The 19186-nt window shown below is 35.9% G+C and overlaps 1 protein-coding gene across 4 annotated transcripts in view; it reads right to left on the bottom strand.

Moving 5' to 3' along the window:
- slc9a7 (solute carrier family 9 member 7) overlaps window positions 1-19186 on the bottom strand; it is a 71259-nt gene that overhangs the window by 27624 nt on the left and 24449 nt on the right. For 2 of the 4 annotated variants that reach the window (NM_001030077.2, XM_073953007.1), the window contains exons 11-13: window positions 18636-18747; window positions 18062-18215; window positions 2582-2641 (exon numbers count right to left, since the gene is read on the bottom strand). In NM_001030077.2, the coding sequence (NP_001025248.2) occupies window positions 2582-2641; window positions 18062-18215; window positions 18636-18747 (326 nt within the window). The remainder of the gene's footprint in view (window positions 1-2581; window positions 2642-18061; window positions 18216-18635; window positions 18748-19186) is intronic. The other 2 variants (XM_073953008.1, XM_005165986.6) reach the window with 1 other exon arrangement.

Raw genomic sequence — 19186 nt, 5'->3', positions numbered from 1 at the left:
TAACTATTAAGGACAAACATTTGAATGTGCAGAGGAAGTTAACAGCATACAAAAGGAAGCTTTTAGTGAGTAAAAGAGAAGATTATTGCAGGTGCAGAACAGATGAATAGAAGCAGTAGGAAGATAAAAATCAGAAGAAGAGTATATTGCTTTTGGAAATATATTACAATGTTTGCTGTGAAATTAGACACCATTTCAGAGTTCAATTGATAGAAAAAAAAATGAAAATAAAAGTGCTACTGTGAATAACAAACAGGATTACTGGAAAAAAGCTGCATCAGCGCAGCTAAATATCTTAATTGCATTTAAACTAGTGCTTATCTGATCAAAATTGCTATTTGAAATATGATTTACTATAATTTCAAGAGTTACATGTTTGATGTAGTAGTTTAACATCACCAAAGGAAGACCAAGCATAATCACAAAGTACGCTACACTATGCCACTGTGTATTTAAAACCATGTTTTTCCAATAAAGTTGTCAGTTGTCATGACAAATTAAGAAAATAACAACAGTATTATAAATTTAATTAAATACATTAAATATAAAATCTTATATATAGATATATAAAACCTTCACATTTAGATCACATTACACTTTTCATATTGATTTCCTGACATTCACGGTGCACTGACAATGCTTTCCATACACATCTAGATTTTACTTCACAGCACAAGAATTCTTGTAATAAAATGTATAATTCATAAATGCATTTATATTTATATCATATTTTAAATACAATTTTGCATTTTAATGCAAGCAGTTGGATAAAAATGTACTGTACCTTAATTTAATGAATTGTAAATCAAAGAAATCCCTCTTTTTGAATGTATCAGACAAAACTCAAGGACATGCACAAAAAACATGAGCATTTATAGGAAACAAATCAATGTCTTTTTAAATAAATGTATTATCCCGCTTGCTTTTTGGCCGTTGTCAAATGAGTTCTTAAACACCTGTGATTGGTCATTGTGTTCCTGCACTCAACAGAAAGGGCTGTGATTGGATCGAACGGTTATCGCAGCTCAAGACAGTAGGTTCTGCTGTAACAGTTGTCTGCTTTTTAAGTAATGTTAATTGGATCATTTCAATTTCTTGCGCTTGCCTCCTTCGCCATAGTAATTATCGAAATAATCGCAGCTTTTGAAATTAGAAAACTGTACCTTTTCAAACCGCGATTTCAGTTTAAAATCGATTAATGGTGCAGGCTTAATTTAAACAGTTACAGATTATGATATATGTTATAATACATATATAGAGTAGTGATTGACCTTGGGCCCCATTTAAACCTGATATAAAATTTTACTTTCGTCAATTCAATCAGAATTAAGCCATGCAAAATACAGGCTAAAGCATTTTAAGCTTGTCCACTTTCTACTTCATCCAGGGATATTTCAAATAGATTTGATCAGTTTGCTTTCATAGTTTCAGTGCTTATCTAGTTAAATGTTTAATGAACAGCCACAAAAACAACTAAAATGTATTAATTTTAGTAGGCCTGTCACGATACCTACTTTCTGTTATACGATATATTGCACCAAAATATATTGCGATAAACGAGATCATTGTCACTTTAAAGCCATTTTATGCCACTTAATGCCAGAATGACAATTTTATATCATCATAATGCAAGTACACTCGTTAAAAGAACATATTTTATTCTTAACAATATTTAATTTTAATCATTTTAAATATTTATCATTAGACAATGGAATCAGAGTGTGAAAAGAGCATATCCTAAATAAATAATATTAAATGTTAACCAAAAAGGTGCAAGGTAAAAATTAATATTTGCTACCAGATCTATTTTCAGTCCTCAGACACCCACATGAAAATATTCTATAGTAATTTATAGTAAATACTATAGTGTTTTTTTTTTTTTTTTTAACCAAACTGACACTAAAATTGGTTTTGATCTAAGGGCTATATATTTTGCATCACCAAAAATAATTGGGGGTCATGTCCATGTGTTGTGCAATAAGTCGATATATTGGTTATTGTTAAAGGCCTACATTTTAGTTGCAAATGCAAAACAAGGTATTCATACTTTGTTGGATTGCATTGCACTTGGGACCTAAGTTGTAAGTTATTATGGACTTTGTGTTTCACTTCCTCAAGCTAAATGGTGTCTTTATAGTATATAAAAAGCATTTTTCACATGTAGTGTGTTGTATAATATTTTATTAAATGCTATTCCGCATTTTTAAAGTTGTTGAAATGTTACCGTAGAAACCCATTTGCAATCATTTAGAAAATATAATAAAATTAGGAATTTGTATAGTTATTTGCATAGCTAGTATAAACCTGTTCAAATAATTGCTTCAGAAATAAATTTTCATTTCCATAGAACAAAATGTAATAATTGGAACAGGTGAAGAACAGAACAGATTTAAGCAATAATAATGTACTAACAGGAAATGCAGTACAACAAAGTCAAAGCAACCAAGAGGAATGTGCTGGAATAAAGCGGAAGCCCAAACATCAAAGCGTCAAGCACCAACATAAACAACTGCGCATTTTACCATGTGAAGCCAAAAGCTTTCCACCACCACCTGTATAAGACTGTAAAGTCCATCATCACCTGTCGTAATTCCACAGTCTACGCATCCTCTCCTTCTCAGCATCAGAAGACTCTCCAACCCTGAGCACAACACAGAACTATTGAGTCCGGCCATCAAACATCCTGATAAAAACTGCTGAAAAAAGTGAAACATCTTCAATGCCTGACTGTGAAGGTCGATTTGTCTTTGTGCTTACTGTATGTATGGCTTTTGTGTTTTGCAGAACATAGTTGCACATAACATCACAAAGCATAAATAAATTAAACAAAACTAAATGAGGAGATGAATACATCCAAAAGAGGTAATGGTTAAAGTGATAGTTTAGACAAAAATTATTTATCATACCACAACAGAAAAAAAAAAATCAGACTCACACTCATACAAATAAAGACAGGAAATACAGTGACCAAAAAAAAGAAAAGAAACACACACACACACAAAAGCATCAAAAAATTATTCATGTGACTTGCCACATATTACTGTTGAAGGGAACTGACGAAAGCAACTCAAATTCAATTTAGTAATTGAATTTAGAAAATCCTATTTTTGATTGTTAGTCTGCACATTCACAAGAGAGTTGGTGTAACAGTCCAACAAATAAAAACAATCGCCCAAAAAGTCAAGCTTTTAGAAATCAGGATAAATAAAAATGCAACACAAACAATTCAAGAACTTTCTTTTCTGAGGTAAATGCATCTGCTGTGTTTGTTGCAGCTAATACATTCTTTTGTCCATGCATGAGATGATAACCGGTTTCAAGGTTTGGAAAAGTCATGGTTTTAAAACCTCTAAAACTGTCTGCGATATAACATGTAATTATTATTATTATTTTTTTTTGTGTGTCAAAGAATATTTTTAAAACTTGTTTAGGGCTACATTCTCGATCTCGAGCAGCAAAGTCAATGATTCATTTCATTTCTTTAGCCTGACATGTTTACAGTGCCAAAATATTTGGAATTTTTCTGAAAATAAAATATATTGTGTTAAATGGGGAAAAAAGTTGCATGTTTTTTTTCCACCAAACATTTTAAAACAATTTATTTTAGAGCAGTAATCACAATATTGTGATGCAGAGAAACCATGATATTTTTATCCGAGGTTATCATACAGTCAGAATCTTAAAGAGCCATGAAACCCCCTGGTTTCAGCAGGGTTTTTTCACACCTCTACTTTGGAAAAAGTCAGGAAAGGGCGTGTCCAGCTCTATTTAAGGGGGGGAGTGTCGAAGGAGCAAAAGAGGGATGGTCTGTAAAAATTTGCATAAAAATGGGAGTGGCGGTTTGGGCACGCACTGATTTTCACAGTGGCAAAACACACACGCACACACGCACACAGGGGAGAAAGACAGTGACTGTGTTTACATGGACATCAGTAATCAAATTATTTGACAAATTATTAAATAGTGGACTTTAACTGCAGTTTGGCACTTTCATTTAGGAATTTCATTCATGTCCCTCGTGACAAACAAGATATTTGATTCGAGGAACTGCTCTAAGCGTGTATTTTTCATGCAATGTTTGTTACCGTACGGCGAATGAGAGAAAAAACCTCCGCATTTTCCGGAAACTTAGATGCACTCGGCAGGTAGCGTCAGAAAGCCATGTGTGTGATTCTTGTCACAAAATGCGGTGAAAATCCTACATGACGGTAAGTTTGATTGTGGTGCTCACATGTTTACACTCGGTATGATAGTTAGTTTGATACGAACTAACTTTGCCATCTGAATAAACAAAGACCACGGCTTGGTAGCTGTGACGTTTGTAGGCGGTGGTGAGAGACTCATGGCTACATCTGTCAACTGTCATCTGACCACTGGTCTAGAGATACTCAACTCAGTGACGGAACTATATGAATAATGGTTTTGGGGCTGGTGTTGATTAGATGTGGCAGTTGATGGAAATGGCAAGATGCGCATAAATTTTGAAAATGTACGTAAAATATTTACGCGTCTGTGCTCTGCATCTCACACCTTCAGATGCTACCACGTGTTCATTGCATGTCGGCATCCTCTTCTGAGTCGTCATTTATTAAAAAGTGAAAAGATTCACACAGCTTCTCCTACCTCAATAAATTCCATTTTTTACTTTGAAATTTGGCACCATTTAATCAGGAAGTGATGATTTTGTTTGCTTTGACTCACTGGATGGAATCGCTGCTTTATTTGCATGTCTTTTATGTGATACTGCAGTTTTGCGCATAAATTTAATTTGCATCTTTGGATGGAAGCATAGCTATTATCGACTCACCCTTAACTTGTTTTAAACCTTTATGAGTTTCTTCTGTTGAACACAAAAAAAGATGTTTTGAAGAATGCTGAAAACCTGTAACCATAGTATTTATTTTTCCTACTATGAAAGTCAAAGGTTACAGGTCTTCAGATTTATTAAAAAAATGTATGTTGTGTTTAACAGGAAAAAAAAGAGAGAGAGAGAGAGAGAGAGAGAGAGAGAGGGAGGGAGAGAGAGAGAGAGTAAGAGTGAGTAAATAGCAAATAGATTTAAATTTTTTTGAAAGAACTGTCCCTTTAAAAGACAGGTTTAGCATTTTTAGATTTTTGCTACAAAAATGAAAGATGAGCATTACACAGCATTACAATTACAGAGTGCGTAAATTTAAAATTTTTGGTCCGAATGGAATGGAATTTGGTGGAATGTCCGTTTAAAAGCATATTTTTGGCATTTAATAAACAAAGGGACTTAATCCAATTTTGCAGTTGAACAAACATTTAAACCAGAGATGGCCAAAGTAGGGCCCTCTGGCCAAAGTTGGCCCATGATAACCTTTGATTTGGCCCATCGTGACATCTGAAAAGAGAGGGAGTAGGGATAGGAAGAGAAGGTGGAAGGGAAAGATGGTTTGGGTGAATACCTTTGCCAGATTGTGATTTCGAATTTAACATAACCGTTTGTTTGTGTTTGTTTGTTTGTTTGTTTGATAGAGGACAATGCACAAGAAATTGGCCAGAAAATCAAGGCAAAGGCAGGAGCAGCTCGAATGTATTTAATATTGAACTCCATCGTGTTATAAATGGGATTGTTTATAAATATTAGCAAATAAATTAGGAAATTGTCCATGGCAAATTTAATGCAATACAGTTTGGTGTATATAAAATATTCGACCCTTAGCTCTCAGGTTGATTTTTGGCCCGTTATAAGAAAAAGTTTGGGCACCCCTGATTTAAACTCTCTGCAAAACAGACTTTCTTTTCCAATGCATACATAAAATGTGTTTGGTGCTTCACATTCCTGCTCTGAAATGGCTCTCTGTGCACAGAGCTCAATGTTTACAGAGTAAGTGGAACCACCCGGGACTGCTCTAGAAAAGAGAGCACTGGACAACAGAGGAAGAAAGTCTAAACCAATGCTAAAGAGAGCTCAGTTTTTAAGCTAAAGGCAATTTCTAAAGTGTCCAAACGCTGACTTCAGGCTCTGCTAAATGTTCATACAGCTGTTTATTCAAATTAAATAACATTAAACATTAGATAAATAGATCTATGATTGTAATGAAGTACAAGAACTGTGATCAGTACAAGATCTGTTTATCAGAATTGTGATTGTAAGAGTCCCCATGTTTTGCATTCAATCTTTTTTCCCCAGCACTTAGACATTACATTTACAAATGCCTAAAAGTAAACCAGTGATTCCAGTTTCAAAAGAGAGCCATGCAAATAGCACTCCTTAATCTTTGGTGACCTGGGGCCTCATGTACGAAGACTTGCGTGGAAATCATACTAAAACATCGCATTCAGATGTATGAAACACTCCGTACGCCGAATCTCATGCATATTCTTTTGTACATCTGAATGAACGTGAAACTGAGTACAACATGCACGAGCACAAAACCCCTCCCTGCCTCCTCCCCCGTATGAATATGCAAATGACTCTACTTTGGCAAAACCCAACGAAAAAGCAATGGCAAAAGCAAGCAAAAAGAGAAACTTTGAACAGAATGTGAATTGTAGGTGCTCCTTTCGGAGGTAGACCGGAGAAAAGCGGTGTTATTTACAAGTTTGTTCTCTGGAATTAACAACAAAAGAAAAAAATTGAGTGGGAGAGTTTAGCTGTTGCGGTTAACACGGTTGGGTCTGAACGTCGCACTAAGTGAATTAGAAAAGAAATAGTGTGATTTATAGGTGTAAAATGTTGCAATACCTTTAACAGTCTCAGTGGCGTAGCTCGTAAGATGCATGTCAACATGTTTTGACACGTTCGAGCATGAACTCGGTTCGAATCCAGCGTCTTATGAACTCTTTCTTCTTTTTTCCCCCGCTACATATCAGATTTTGGCCACTATTTATCACGAGAAAGACAAGTAGGAATCATTAATAAGTTTGTGCATCATATTTTATTTGCACATTTATTGAATGGAAATGTTTCTGATTCACGTATGCAAATTCATCTTCAGATAGTGTCTTTATAGCAATGTGCGTGCAGTAGATAGCTCGGATTACATTGGGAAAACAGGCGACCGCTGCAAATTGCGCTTTAATGTTTAGCTGGTCAACTGTATGGTATGGAAACCTTATATACCTGCTAGATGAACCCGTCTCATACAGCTGCCATTACAAGGCTCAGACACTTTATAGAGAGCAATTTAACACAACTGCCTCTAGGAGTCGCCAATGGAAATAAAACAGACACGCACAAAAAATGTTCGTACGCCAGCCATAAAGCTGGCGTGGAGCTGCACACATTCCCACGTTCAGTTCATTGTTAGTAAATCCAAACGTGAGCGATTCTGAGCGTGAAACCTGGCGTTGTCGTAAATTCTGACTTATCAATTAGAAATTATCAGACCAGAGGTTTTGAATATCAGAAAATAGACTTTATTCTCCATAATAAAGCCGAGAAAGAGCAGAGCAGACCCCAGAGCATTCTGAAGTCTCTCCTGGACACCTTCTGAAGTCTCTCCTGCACCTTCTGAAGTTTCAGTGTGTTTGTTACAATTTTTATACAGGATTATGACACACCCCTAAGTCTCTTTTTAACTCTTGACCATTTTTGAATAGGTTTTTAGTCTAAGGGGCCCTGCTATTCTTGGCTCTCAGCCCACTAGCTCATGTCAGCAGAGATGTTACAGGTCTATGTCAGCAAAGTATAGATGCAACTTATGCAAAGGAACTAAGTGTTTACATACATTTGTCATGATAGGATAATAACTTGATAATATGTTACTCATTCTAACTTCTGATACAAATACCTTCATACAAGTATTCAACATATATGATCAGTGCTTTACATATTCAGTTATTCTACACAATCAGTCACTCAGCCTTCTCCTAGTGTTGCTCCTGTAGGCATACTCATCTTACACAGATATATCACTGTATTTTTAACACACGCTGGCATGTTTGCTGCAAACACTACATACATTTTGAGAAGAGAAAATTAACTGCTTTACACTTAGAAAATACTTCACACTGAGAGAATAGAAATCTTCTTCAGCGTACGCAAAGTTTTTGTGCGTACGCAGCGTTGATACATGAGGCCCCTGGTCAGTTTGAATAAAACAAGCAGATGGGATACCACGGTTCTTTGAGCTAAATATGAGCCTCTTCTCCCATCCCAACTTAAGTGCCATAGCCTTGCACTTTTTTTTTCAACGAGTTATCTGATTGCTCATTTTAATTGCACATTGATTAGCCTGCAGTTGCCCAAAGCAGGAGACAATCACAGCCGAGTTAAGAATAGTATGTATGTGTGAGTATGGAAGAGTAGCCCTCAGTCAACATGGAAAAACGTGAGCCAGTCTAGAGGTCAGTTGTAGTGCGTTTGTGGAAATGGAAACCCTTCAGAGAATGAGAGAGAGAGGGAGAATTACAGACATCAAATTTAAAATAGAACAGCAAAAGGCCAGAGGTGGATTTCCAAAATGCTCAGGAAACACAGCTGGCAGGAAAAATCACTACTGTTAATACACTAATGCACCATGTGGCCAGAGGAGAGTTACTCTTTCTGTGCAGAATTGAACAATTTGAGAAAGCCCAAATGTCCGTTTAATCTGGAAGTGTATTTTCTGATTATTGCACAACAGAATTTATATTAATATTAGAAAGTAAAAATTCATTGAACAATTTGATTCTCCGTAGCTCTGATTAGCAAGAGAGTTGCATGATAAATGACAATACAACGGAGTGCTTTTTGAAAAGTAATTAGATAAACTTACCATTTACGCATGACTGCTCGAAAACAACCATACCACTGTATGCAGAAATAAACAGGAAATGCTGAATATCTGTATTCACCACAATCTCCCATAGCAGAAACCCTTACATTTTTGCGCTGAATGCAGTATGCATGCAAACATAATGTAGTCATTATCAGTTTGTTTAAAACGATCAACATATATCCAGTTAAGATCATGTGTTGGGCACTTGCCTATTCATATACCTTCGCTTTGTCCCTTTATTCATCTGAAATCGCCACTGTAGAAAGAACCACCAACTTATCCAGCACATGTTTTACGAAGTGGATGCCCATCCAGCCGCAACCCATCACCGGGAAACATCCATACACACCCATACACTACAGCCAATTTAATTCATTTAATTCATCAATAGCGCATGTCTTTGGACTGTGGGGGAAACCAAAGCACACGAAGGAAACCCACGCCAACACGAGGAGAACATGCAACCTCCACACAGAAATGCCAACTGGCCCAGCCAGGACTCGAACTAGCAACCTTCTTGCTGTGAGGTGACAGTGCTAACCTCTGAGGCACTGTGTCGCCTGGCATTTTTGTTTTTGCCTTTATTTGAAAGGAAGTGGAGAGAGAGAGGGGGCAGAATCAAGAAAGGTCCACGAGCTGGGATTCGAACTTGGGATGCCCAGAGCGATGTTACGTTATATATCAGCGGCGCTTTAAAAATTAAGCTATCAGAGCCGATTTTATTGTGATTTTTTAATGGCTAAGAAGCTAATATTCTAAGTACATTTTTATAGGTAAATCCCCTGACGTATTTGCGATTTATTTGCCAATGCAGGAAATGATAGGAATAACAAACAACAGAAAACAGTCTACTAAACTACTTGCTCTACGAAAAAGTGTTTATTACTATACATTTAACCTGCCAACACTCTTATATTTCTTATATTTTCAGTCTCCTATATTTCAGACCTATCTCCCGCCACCCTCCCGTTTTGCTATTTCTCCCGGAAAACTCCCATAATTTCACCCTGCCCCCAGTTTTTTGGAACAGTCTGTAACACCCTTGGGTCACCAAATTTGGCATGGCATCAAATTACACTGGCCGCTCAAAACCCAGTCCATAGTACACTTACTTACACCACTGACAACTGTGAAAACACATAGCCACCCCTCACCCGGGAGACAATTTCGGAGACAAATGTTGGCAGGTATGCTATACATTAGAATAAAAAATAACATAAGGCAATACAAGTCAATTAAAAAAATCTACAGAAGCTGTTTTATGGATAAAAATCAATTTCAGTCAATAATATCAAACACAGCCATTGGAACATTCAGTAAAAGAACTAGGCCAATAAAGGTCCAATTATCAAGCAGTGACTTCTCATACACAATTTAACATGTTCCCTTTCAACTTTTGGTGCAACTATGGTGCATTTATTAATATTAATATTTTGACAAAAAAGGATATTTAAATATAAGAGTAGTTTAGATATATTATCATTACTTATTTGAATATTGTACACTTTTATTTGTTCCTGTGTCATTGAATATATATTTTATTACTACCCCCTATAAACCTGCAGTAAGTGGAATGCAGCCACAAAACAAATACTCAATTAGACACGCACTCGCAAACTTCCCTTCCCTCGTTTCCTTTGAGGAATCCTTCTACCATTTTAAAGTGAATATAGGAAGTTTACATGGACATACCCTCGGTTTTTACTGAGGGGGTGAGTTGGCTTTATATGTGTACTCCAGCACCAATATGTCCCAGAATGTGATGCAATTGTGACATCACAACAGTGTAGTTCCCAAGTGCTCAAGGGTTTAGGGCATTCGGTTAAAACTCATTCAGTTGTTCTGCTAGTAGTGGCATCACTTGCGAAACGTAATCAATGACGTACATCAGAGGAAATGAGATGGAGGGAAGTCAGTCAGTGAAGGAAATCAAAACTAGACTGGAATGCAGCCGGTGCTTGTACAGCACAGAGGAGACACAAATAACTCAACTGGTTCATAACTCGCAATAAACTGCGATTCCCTCATGAGGGCTGAAAAAAAGACAGAAATTCATCTGACCATCTGAATGCCAGTCTAGAGAGGTTAGTGACCTCTTCATTTCCTCACAGCATGATAAATGACACATGCCAAAGCTGAAATTTGGCTGACCCAAAAAAAGTCATAGAAGCCAAGAGTCACACAATCAACTGAGCTTCAAATCTGACAAAAATCACAGTGTATGCACAGCAACTTCATGTGAGGAGAACAGTGATCTGATCACTGCTTAGTGAACAAGTTGTAAAAACTCAACACAAACAAAATTAATTTATACCGTTACCATGATCCAAACACCAGAGACTCGAACAATACACTCTTTATGGTGTGTTATGATTTTTAATCTGGTGTTCCCTGCATATTGCAGAAGTGCTTGAAAACCAAAGACCTTTAAATCAAACATGTTTGTACAATACATTATTGTTTATAGAACTTCCTTCTAGAACCCTTTTATAGTTGGACTGACAGCTAAAGTTTTGCTTTGGTACAGTTCCAGCTCTGAAGCTTTAGTCAAGTGTCAAAACATTTGGCAACATAAAACAGCCTCTGTTTTAAAGCACTGTATGCAGCCTAATGCCATCAGGTTTGTCAAAGAACCATGTCAGCAAAGTAAAGCCATGATCCACTGTTACAGTCCCTAGCTAATATGTATAAAAACTGGGTAAGGTCCTTTTTTAAAGGCTTTAATATAAATCTTTATGTGATGTTGCCTACGTTAAACTGATTACTAAAAGGTAGACAAAAAAGGTATTTATTTGTACTTTTTGGCTTGATGTTACACTATGACTAAAATAGTCTACTTTTATGCTTCATTTGTTTTGTTTTGTGCAACAACCGCCAGCTACTTTTGGTAAAATATACTCTTAGATCTTCCAATCTGTGCACCAACATAAAATAATAAAATGAAAACAATACAGAATAAAGGCTAATTCATTGCAATTTTAGATTTTGGTGTCTTTAGGTGTGATGGTAATTATTCAAATTCAATTATAATGAATATATACTGTATATTTATATACAACTATAATTACAATTATAATATACAATTATAGTTAATTTTAATATGATTTAATTAAAAATTTAATTCATTCATTAATTTTTCTCCATCTAAGTCCCTTTATTTTATCAGGGGTCGCCTCAGCAGAATGAACCGTCAACTTATCCAGCACCTGTTTTACACAGCAGATGCCCTTCCAGCCGCAACCCAGTACTGGGAAATAAAACTATAATATATAATTTTAATTTATAAATAATTTACATATAAATAATTTAAATAAGATTCCATTATAAAACAACAAATATTACTTTATTAATGTAGATTTATTTATTAACAATTTTATAATTTCAGTAAACATTACAAATGTTGCCATGGCAATTAAATATTTTATTCTGCTGTATTTTAATTCCCCCAAAAAAACTATTTTAATTAACACTGGTTCCAGTGCAAAACATTATTTCAGTGTTCAAGCAACATGAGGAAGGAGTGAATCATAACAATATTTAAATATTAGTCTGAACTATCCCTTTAAACAAATCAAAAGAACTGACACTATGAAAACTTTGTGCTGACATCTGCCATTGTTTTGGTTCATTCATTAGCATTCAACACATTCATTATTTATCTGTACTTTTTTGCTTGATGTTACACTGAGTAACATGGTCTACTTTTATGCTTCATTTCTTTCATTTTTGGCATCAATCGCCAGCTACGTTTGGTAAAATATTCTAGGTAAAATTTTCAATTCTAACTTACAATATTATAAGTGTTCCAATCAGTACACTGACAGAATAATTTAATGGAAACAATGCAAGATAAAGGCTACTTCATTACAATTTTAGACAGAATTTTGGTTTTAGCACTTTGGGTGTGCTTGTTACTTTAATACAATAGAAACTATTTTATTTACTTGATTATTTATTCATTAACATCTTTCTCATTTTAGTACACAACGCATAACAAACATTACAAATGTTGCAATGGCAAAAAAAAAAACTTTATTTCACCTGTACTTTAATTACCAAAAAACTATTTTAATAAACATTAAAACACATGGCAAACGTGTAAAGTGTAAAACATGGTTCTAGTTCAAAAAATGTTAATAATCTAAATGTTCAAGCTACATGAGGGGCGAATAAATCATAACAATGTTTAAATATTAAGCTGAACTATCCTTTAAACAAGCAAACCAAAAGAAATGATACTATGAAAACTTTGGGCTGACATCTGTCATTGTTTTTGTTGCAAGCTTTTTGATGGACATGCAAAAAATCTCTGAAATGCCATTAGTTCACTGAGATTGTGAAGCATGGAGGGAAATGTGAACCAAGCAAAAAATATACATGTATATTAATAACAACAATAATAAAATTCTTCCATTAAGAGTGTCTTGCAACAGCAGGAGACAACAGATCACTTCTGAGTGAAGTCTATTCCTGTGAGCCCACGTAAAGGCCAGTACATTAGCTCTCAATTACGCAAAGCCATTTAGCTGGTGTTTGAAAAGAATTTAAACCCGTATCGCCCTGATTTGTTGGCATTAGGTTGACAAATGCAACTCATTTATAGATCTACTGTTGCTGACGCTGCATGGATTCCCGTCCTCGTTTTTACTTATCCCGCCATGGTCATCCTAGACATGTCTGCAGCTCAATGGGTGCACAGCAGTTTTGCAGATAATAACCTGAGCTTCTCAATCCCATTCTACAGCAGCTGCCATCAGCACTGGTCCTCAATAATCCTCTTTATTCTGACAAACTCGCAGCTCTTATTAATGGCACTGTACCAGCCAGCCCCTGCTGAGACCAACCAGACAAACACCAGTTTTTAGCAACATAAACAACAACTATTTTTTTTGCCCATATGCTTTTTTAAGGCAGAACTTTGGTGCATTTTCTATGTAAATGTAAAAAAAGGAATGACTATGCACAGCTGATAAACCCAATGGGGCATCAGCAACAGACTCAACATGATGCCTGTTATATCTTCAAAATCACATCCCATGATGAATCATGAAAGATTGTAGAAAGGATTATCAAGCATGACCTCATTTGTCAAAATCTGCTTGATTACTAAAATGAATAAACATTTTTCTGATCAACTTTTCTGCCACCTGCTGGACAGACTGTGTAGGTTTATATCTAATGTGATGCAAGGCTAAAGCCAAAATTGCGCCTTATACCCTCATTCACTGTTGCAGGGGTGTAGATTTGGCATGAATAGAGGGGATGTGTCCCCACCAATATCCAGCAATGACTGAAATGTCCCCACCAAAAATGTAATCACCTTTAAAAAAAATGCTCTGTCAACCCTTAGTAAACTAGACATGCAGAAAGGGTTAAGTCACATCCTTCCTCTCTCAAACACATAAGGACATTGTGATTGGCTGGACCTATCCATGCTATTAACGACAGCTGCAATTAAGTTTGGATGTGCGAAGTGCCAAAACAAGGAATTTTTCCAGTCCTCTATCACTGTACAAGATGTGAACATTAGTAGCTACTTTTCAGAGATTCAAGTTTTTAAAATCCAGTCCATTATAATAATATTAACCAAGGCTGTGCAATTCAGTTTTGATTTTGGCTTTCTTGATTATAAAAAATAAATAATCAGGATAAAATGGTTAAATTGTGTCTCGTGCTTCTCTAAATTTCTTTACATTCATACCTCATCAAAGCCAACTTTATTTATGTTTTTTAAATATAAACTATAGCTTAGGGATCATTAGTCCACTTGAAAGAGCAAATTCAAATGAGTGAGAGTTTAGTAGTAACAAAAACATATGTGATTTGATCTCTGTCATGTATACAAACATCAATTTAAATTCATGAAGTATTCAGTATGTTACACTTGTAGGATTTTGCTGTGTATTCTTTTTGTCAGATGTGGCAATTCATTTGGCGTGCAACTTTTACAATGCATTATGGCATTCTCTAGCTGTTAAGCATAAGAATTTGAGTATGTCCACTATGGTTTTGAACACCACTACAAATGTCTGTGCCTTCAAATAGTGTAATACTAAATACTATAGACAGAGATTTGACAAATCGCGAGGCTACCCATTGGAAAGAAAAACTAAAATTTTAAAATTGGCAAGAAATGGAAGTTCCTAATGGAAGTAGTTTTTTTCCCCTTTTCAGACATATAACCAGTAACTGATTGAACAGTTTGTTCTTCACTTGTTTCAGTAAGCACATAATGAGAGAAGTGTCATTTCAAGATGAAGGGGAAGTTTGTTTGTTTGTTTTTATAATGAGGAGGAAAATATGTCAATATTCTATATTCTAAATACTTCAATATTCTATTTAAAATTCCTATCTCAATGTGATTTCCAGAGAGTTGCTTTGGTTGCTTCACATTACAATTGTTATTTTTTACTGATCCAAAAAAGCCTATGCAAATTCTCCATGCATTATGGCATCCATACTATATGTAAACACTTAGATTCCCCAAAATGCATTTAAGGTATGGTCAATCAGCTATTTTTGAAGGTTTAACCATGTGTATGGGGTGCAGTGTATTCTGCGTTTATGCTTTGAATAAAATTAATCCACACATTTTATCTTTCTTCTACATTGTCGTTTCAGTTCCCCTTCCCGATTCTATAAAGCTCCTGCCTTTTAAACACCCAAAGGGTTATGACTGGTCTAGTCCGGTGTGTTCTCATTCACTAGCCACCTAGTGCACTTTATCCAGAAACCTCTCGCCCATGAGCAGGGTTTATATTAATTTTATTGTCTGTGACGCAATCAACTGCAAAAGTTCATTGTAGTCATAGGCAGAGTTGAGGGAACACATCCCAAGCAACGCGAGTTACCCAATAATATTACTTTAAACAACTAATAAAGTAAGAAAATACATTGAAACTAATGCATTAATGTAATGCATTACTTTCTAAAGTAACTTTCCCCAACACTGGTCATAACCAACCATTTGTTGTATATAACCCTTAAAAAGCTGATTCTGTATAGTTCAGAAAATATCTCCAGTTGCACTGATCTTTGAGCATTGTAACCCTGCAAATTGCACACCAAATCAAAAAGTGAACCAGTGTTTCATAATCCCAGACCTCGCGCCTCACCATGCTGCACATTTCATATGCTTCTCTTCTCATGTCAGATATTTATTCTAATTCAAAAAATAAGTGCCCTGCAAAGTGGATATTACACCATGATTTCAGTTTGAAGGTGTATGTAATACAGTTAAAGTCAGAATTAATCACCCTCCTGTGATTTTATTTCTTGTTCAAATAATTTCCAAATTATGTTTAATAGAGCAAGGAAATAATCACAGTAATTCTGTAAATATTTTCTCTTCTGGGGAAAGTCTTATTTGTTTTATTTCGACTAAAAAAAAGCAGTTTTTATAAAAATAAAAAAATAAAAATAAAAAAACATTTTAAGGTCAATATTACTTGCCTTCTTAAGCAATATTTGTTTTGGATAGTAGTCTACAGAACAGAATACGGTAAGCTAAAATTTACCGTTGTGTATGTGTGTAAATGAGTGTGTATGGATGTTTCCCAGTGATGGGTTGCGGCTGGAAGGGCATCCGCTGCGTAAAAAAAATGTGCTGGACAAGTTGGTGGTTCATTCCACTGTGGTGACGCCAGATTAATAAAGAGACTAAGCCAAAAAGAAAATGAATGAATGAATGAGTCTACAGAACAAACCCCTGTTTGTACAATAGCTGTGTCCCAAATCCCATACTTATGCACTATTCTACGCCATTATGTAGTATAAATAGTAGTGCATTCACACTAAAGATAAAATAATGAAAATAGTTAAAAATATTATAATAAATAAATAATAATAAAAATACTATCTAAAAATAAATATAGAAACAATGAGTGCACTTTAATTACCGGGATGATGCACTGCATTCAGCCGGTAAAATGAAGTGTGTAATGATGGACTCTTCATGCACTCAACGACCGCAGCTTCGCAAAAAAAAAAATTAATAAAAAAAATTTTTCTTTGCTCACGTAGCGGAGCTATCGGGCGCACATGTTGGATAACTTTTATTTATTTAGAATAGTGAAAGCAAAATACTCTCATGAGAGTGATTATAGCGCCTCCCGATGGTATTATTTGATGGTTTGGTCATTTATTTCCCAGATTTGGCGACTTTCAAACATTTATTCATTCATTTTCTTGTCGGCTTAGTCCCTTTATTAATCCGGGGTCGCCACAGCGGAATGAAACGCCATCTTATCCAGCAAGTTTTTACGCAGCGGATGCCTTTCCAGTTGCAACACATCTCTGGGAAACATCCACACACACATTCACACACTACGGACAATTTAGCCTACCCAATTCACATGTATTTGGACTGTGGGGGAAACCGGAGCACCCAGAGGAAATCTACGCGAAGGCAGGGAGAACATGCAAACTCCACACAGAAACGCCAACAGAGCTGAGGTTTGAATCAGCGACCCAGCGGCCTTCTTGCTGTGAGGCGACAGCACTACCTACTGCGCCACTGCCTCGCCCCGACTGTCAAACATCATCTGGGAAACAGTTTAAATTTCCATTTAGTTAAAAAACATTATTACTCCATTTGGGACGAGACTACATACATATACTATTCTGTTGAGTGTGTAAGTGCATAAGTACATAGTGCATGAGTACATAGTGCATGAGTGCATGGTGTATAGTGTGCCATTTGAGACGCAGCTACTGACTTGCCCAATTACCCTAACTTGCCTAATTAGCCCAATTAATCTAGTTAAGCCTTTAAATATCACTTTAAGATGTATAGTAGTATCTTGAAAAATGTCTAGTAAAATTGTATGTACTGTCATCATAGCAAAGATAAAATAATTCAGTTATTAGAAAGGAGTAATTAAAACTATTTACTTACAGGGGGGCTAATAATTGAGAAGGGCTAATAATTCTGACTTCAACTGTATGCTTTTCATTCAAAGGGTATTTTAGTGTGTGATATGTGAATTACATCTTTTTTGGGAGGTATATTATGTCACACTTCCCTATTAGGACGCTGCAGGCAAAGTCATTTAAAAAATCCATGAATGAGGTGAAATAGAGATTTTTTTGTGTTCAGGTAGAGAGCAATGAAAGAGAAGGCACTCGAGAACAATGCACACTGTGTAGAGACCTGTCAATCACAACTCAGTTCATGCATGGAGCTCCTACAACAAGCTAGTTATCTAATTCAGTGTTGTTAAATAAGAGGAAACATGCTAAATGTGCAGGTCGTGAGGACTGGGATCGAGAACCACTGATCTAAAAAAAAAAGGGGTCAAACAGGGCACTGATGAAGCCTTTTGAACTCTAACCTGATGTGCAGCCAGGATAGCATTGGCGTGGTGCCTCCTCCGAACACCCACACTGTGAAGAACACAATGAGCAGGGTCGTAGTGAACATCATCTGCCGCGCGTATGTGGCAGTGTCACGAATGGCCAGAGCGAACGCCATAGCCCCTCGCAGCCCTGCAGAGCACAAACACACACAGAACAGTCATAATAGATTTTAGGAAGAATGACAGCGCTGCTACAAATAGAAATGGCAGTGCACTTAAGCCACCAAACAGAGGCATCACACTCAATCGGCTGTGTTTAAGGGCACTGCACTTCGCTGGCCTTTTAGCTGGGTGGTGTCGCTGGTCTGGAGGGAGCTGCTCCACATGAGGAGCCGTTATTAGAGATGGACTGATTCTGATGCCTCATTTCACTCTTAATTTAGATCTCGATAAGATTTAGCAGGGTGCCGAAATCTACAGGGAGTTCACATCAAATCGTTTGACACTAAAGGACGCAACATAAGTAATCCCGCTGTATGTATTAAATAGTTCTGCATCTATAAGGTTATATGACAGAGAAAAGGAAGTAAATCAGGTGTGATCACGGTACCTGCGAACATCATCATGTGCTGAAAGTTTCCTCGGATTTTGTGTCTTCGGCCCAGGTTAATCAGAAAAGATAAGGGGTAGATGTTCAAGGCCCGGCCGATGAAGATGGCTAGCTGAGTGCAAATGTAAAGGAATATGTTCTCATGTGTGACATATTAGATTTCAGAAAATTGAAATATTAAAACACAGTGGTTGGTTTACTTCCTCTTATTTTTCTTTGTTAAACAAATAAACATATTTATTAATCAGTGATGCATTAAATATTGTTTCCTCAGCACTTTAGTTAATTAAAAGAATCTTTACAGTTTCAATTTATTAGAAAAATGCTAACTAAGATTTAGAGAATCCTTATAGCAAACTTCTGTGTTTTTTTTTCAAAAAAGCAACCGTTTATTTGTGTTGTGTTTTGTTTCATTTGTTTATATTCATTTATTCTTCATTTAATTATTTTATTTAATCATATAATCATAAGTCATTTATATAATTATAATTTTAGCATTTTATTGATTATCACTTAAAGATTTTATAATTATAATTATTATTATTATTATT

This window comes from Danio rerio, chromosome 6 (genome assembly GCF_049306965.1).
Source record: "Danio rerio strain Tuebingen ecotype United States chromosome 6, GRCz12tu, whole genome shotgun sequence".
In the NCBI taxonomy this organism is placed as follows: domain Eukaryota; kingdom Metazoa; phylum Chordata; class Actinopteri; order Cypriniformes; family Danionidae; genus Danio; species Danio rerio.
Note: the sequence above shows the minus strand (reverse complement) of the source record. Positions and strands in the feature narration are given on the sequence as shown.